The sequence below is a fragment of the Echinops telfairi genome, unplaced genomic scaffold (assembly GCF_000313985.2).
Source record: "Echinops telfairi isolate 266 unplaced genomic scaffold, ASM31398v2 ScPeMD7_7458;HRSCAF=8496, whole genome shotgun sequence".
NCBI lineage: Eukaryota > Metazoa > Chordata > Mammalia > Afrosoricida > Tenrecidae > Echinops > Echinops telfairi.
This window is the reverse complement of record NW_022111358.1, coordinates 28383560-28387882: the sequence shown is the minus strand read 5'-3', so window position 1 is coordinate 28387882 and position 4323 is coordinate 28383560. Positions and strand designations below refer to the sequence as shown.

At 47.0% G+C, this 4323-nt stretch overlaps 1 protein-coding gene across 1 annotated transcript; it reads left to right on the top strand.

Moving 5' to 3' along the window:
- Positions 1-924: 924 nt before the first annotated feature.
- KRT10 (keratin 10) lies at positions 925-4300 on the top strand. Its single transcript, XM_013005786.2, has 6 exons — positions 925-1542; positions 2252-2334; positions 2645-2801; positions 2894-3055; positions 3144-3269; positions 3548-4300. Exons 1-6 carry the CDS (start codon positions 925-927, stop codon positions 3767-3769), a joined length of 1368 nt encoding a protein of 455 aa, XP_012861240.1. The 3' UTR covers positions 3770-4300.
- Positions 4301-4323: the final 23 nt, after the last annotated feature.

Sequence of the window (4323 nt, the reverse complement as noted above, 5' to 3'; positions counted from 1 at the left end):
GGGGAAAATGAGGAGCTGATGCCAAGGGCTTAAGTGGAAAGCAAATATTTTGAGAATGATGAGGGCAAAAAATTTACAAATGTGCTTGACACAATTGATGTATGTATGGATTGTGATCAGTGTTGTACGAGCCCCAAATTAAATTATTTTAAAAAATAATGGCATCATTTAATCACAAGATTCCTTGATTGTGACTCACTTCCACATTCCTATACATACACTATACTATACTCTGATTCTCGACATAAAATAAAAGATTCCCTAATATGTACACAGAACATTCCCTAAACTGTGCTTCCATGGCTTTAACTCACTTTTTTTTTAATGTAACACCTTATCAACACTAATTAAATTGTTTAGAGTGTGTATTTCAATTTCTTTTAGGTTGTAAGAACTGGAAGGTTCTTACCGTTTTCTACAAGGACCTTATCATTATTAGCATGAGTTTGACATGATTTGGCACGATTCTTGCTATTTGGGGCTCCATCACATTAAAAACTATTTGAATAATGAATCTGAGAAATCTCCTTTGAGCTCTAATTTTGTAGCAAAAACATAGATTTGTTTTATCATCATTTGCAAACATCCTGAGCAACCTGAGTCAGTGGTGAGAACAACTGCTCGGTCTTCTGCAACAGGTGAGAGAGCATAATGCAAGCCAGGCTTCAGAACTCCACCCATGTTCAGTTTCAACATAGCAAACCTCCTGTTTGTTCCTAGGGCAAATTCAAAACCGTACATATTGAGATTGGTTATTAATGAAGCTAATTTATGCAACCCTAAACCGAAGATGCTAAGTTGACAAAAAGAAAACCCTGCCAGTAAGCAAACCCGAATACACACGGGGCACACCCTCTCAGTATATAAGGGCTTGTCACTGTGTTGGCGAGCAGCACTCCCTGGGCTAAGCTCGACAGCATCACCATGTCTGTTCGATACAGCTCAAGCAAGCAGTACTCTTCCTCCCGCAGTGGAGGAGGGGGGGGAGGAGGAGGGTCATCCCTCAGAGTTTCGTGCAGCAAAGGCTCCATGGGTGGAGGATTTAGCTCAGGGGGGTTCAGTGGTGGCTCTTGCAGCCGGGGGAGCTCGGGTGGGGGCTACTTTGGGAGCTCATCAGGAAGCTTTGGAGGAGGGTTAGGAAGCTTTGGTGGAGGTGGCATGGGTGGGAGCTGTGGAGGCAGCTTTGGCGGGGGCTACGGAGGGGGCAGCTTTGGCGGGGGCTACGGAGGAGGCAGCTTTGGCGGGGGTAGTTTCGGAGGAGGCAGCTTTGGCGGGGGCAGTTTCGGAGGAGGCAGCTTCGGTGGGGGTGGTGTGTTCGGTGGGGGAGATGGCGGCCTCCTCTCCGGAAACGAAAAGGTAACCATGCAGAATCTAAATGACCGCCTGGCTACCTACTTGGACAAAGTCCGGGCTCTGGAAGATTCAAACTATGAGCTGGAGGGCAAGATCAAGGAGTGGTATGAAAGGCACGGCAACTCGGGCCAGCGAGAGCCTCGTGACTACAGCAAATACTACCAAACCATCGAAGACCTGAAAAACCAGGTAAGGTTCGTTGCTAGGCCCCACGTGACTCACCACGCGGGAAATTCAGAGGCACAGCTCTTAAATGAAGCAAACTGTAACTGTTCACTTTTACCGGTTACTTTCTTACTTCCCAAAATAATCTAATGCTACTATCAATTAGTATTTTGGGGGGACATGCCTGTGATACTGTGATACATGCCTGTGGGTTATTAAGATGGTAGGTTACTGAAAATGTTTTCGGTTTTAATGAACACATAATGAGTCCACAGAGAAAGTGTACTAGCCTATGCACGAATGTAGGAACTGAACGATTAAGTAAGCCATAACAAAATATTGTTCGGATCAATAAGTGTACTTCCTGTGTAGCAGTTTGTACCGTATTTGCTGAGAAGTATTTATGATGTCACACCAGAGGCATCAGTTAAATGCACGCCAAAATATATGAAAATAAGTCGGTGTACAAGGAAAGGGACACTGGGAAAAGAATGTTTATTTAAGTCCGGTTAATTAACAGAAAGGGATGACATAGAAATAACAGGATATAGCAACAGGATAAAGACAACAAATGACTCAGATTTGAGAATATGGGTAAGTCTGCAATACTTTCTATGTAAGATAAAACTTCCTCAAAGCACTTGTAAGAGCACAACAGTAAAACAGTATCTATGGCACTGTAGCAGCTATTTCTGTATCTGACCTCTTTTTAAATAACCTCCTTTGCCTCCAGATCCTCAACCTAACTACTGACAATGCCAATGTCCTGCTCCAGATCGACAATGCCAGGCTGGCAGCGGATGACTTCCGGCTGAAGTAAGTGGGGGAGGGCACAATACTATCACCACAAATGATGCTCCACAAGAGCACTGATATTTTCCGGGGTTCATTCATTCCAAGTGAAATTAAATGGCAGCTACCTGAGAAATGTTCAACTTCAGTATTACTGGATCGGCAATATTGAAGAAATGTATTTACAGTAACTGCCAAACTGCTTTGTAGCACACCACTAATATTGCAATGTGAGAATGACGCCATTTTATCAAGTCACTAACTTTTAAACAGCCTCTGCCACGATACACTGCCCTCCGTAAGTCACACCTACTATTTGTGTCTTGCTTGTCAGATACGAGAACGAGGTAACCCTCCGCCAGAGCGTGGAGGCCGACATCAACGGGCTGCGCCGGGTGCTGGACGAGCTGACGCTGAGCAAGTCTGACCTGGAGATGCAGATCGAGAGCCTGACTGAAGAGCTGGCCTACCTGAAGAAGAACCACGAAGAGGTGAGCAAAAGTTACACTTCCTCTAGCCCCCCCAAAACGGGGCTTATTAAGGTCCCCGTGAACTCAACAGGTTGTGTCTGCCCCTTGAACAGGAAATGAAAGACCTCCAGAATGTGTCCACTGGTGATGTGAATGTGGAAATGAATGCTGCCCCCGGCGTCGATCTGACTCAACTTCTGAATAACATGAGGAGCCAATATGAACAACTTGCTGAGAAAAACCGCAAGGACGCTGAGAACTGGTTTAACGAAAGGGTGAAGAGATGCTTCTCCTCGGGAAGGCCAGGGGGCTGTTCTCCACGCTCCAGCGTTCCCATCTCACCCTTGTTTTCTCATTCTGTAGAGCAAAGAACTGACTACAGAAATCGATAGTAACATTGAACAGATATCCAGCTATAAATCTGAGATTACCGAATTAAGGCGCACGGTGCAAGGTTTGGAGATCGAACTACAGTCCCAATTAGCCCTGGTAAGTTACTAACACACGATCTTGCAATGGCTTCCACGTTGATAGACTTTCTTGTTAACACCAGAAGGGCAGCAATAAGATCAGAAAACCTGTAGCCAAAGGAAGTGTTAGGGTAAGAGATTAGAAATCAAACCGGGGAGGGGGGAAGGAGTGGTCTTGGCTGTCGTGGGACACAACAGGAATTCTGTTCATGTTCTTGGTCTTTGATGAAACCCTTAGGCATGGCTGTTCTGTCTGGAGCAGCAAGACCACTAAACGGCACTGCGTTCTCTTCTCAGAAACAATCCCTGGAAGCTTCCCTGGCAGAAACAGAAGGCCGCTACTGCGTGCAGCTCTCCCAGATTCAGGTGCAGATCAGCGCGCTGGAGGAGCAGCTGCAGCAGATCCGAGCCGAGACCGAGTGCCAGAACGCCGAGTACGAACAGCTGCTGGACATCAAGATCCGGCTGGAGAATGAAATTCAAACCTACCGCAGCCTGCTAGAAGGAGAAGGGAGGTGAGTCGCACACACGCCTTATTGTACCGAGAAGAAAGGGCTCTGTCGGGGCGTCCGGAACGAGCGCGGGGAAAGAAAGGGAAGTCACAGATCACTGAGCTGCCCCAAGAACGCGTTTAGGAGCCCCTGGCACATCCCAAGGTACGCTTCCAACAGCCCGTGCAGCAAGGACTCTCCGAGCCAACCAGGAGGCTCGGGATACAAACAAACAAACCAACCAACCCAAAAAAAGCGTGCGCAGCACCGTCCTTCGCTTCTCGGGATGTCAAGTGTACACAACTCTTTCTCTCTCTCTTTTTTATTTTTTTTGGCATAGGAAATGAAGTCCTGTCTGGTTTTACTCGTTGTTATAAAAACTTGGACAGCTTGAACGCTATTTCTAAAGGTGGATTTCACACACATACATGGCCGCTTGTTTTCCCTCGACAACGCTTTATTTCCTAAAGTCACGGGCCTCCGACCCTACCAGTGCGTGAGAAACTGAAAAGGACCCCTTTTTCTCAGCAGTTCCGGCGGCGGCTCCCACGGCGGACACGGCGGACGCGGCGGTGGTGGCGG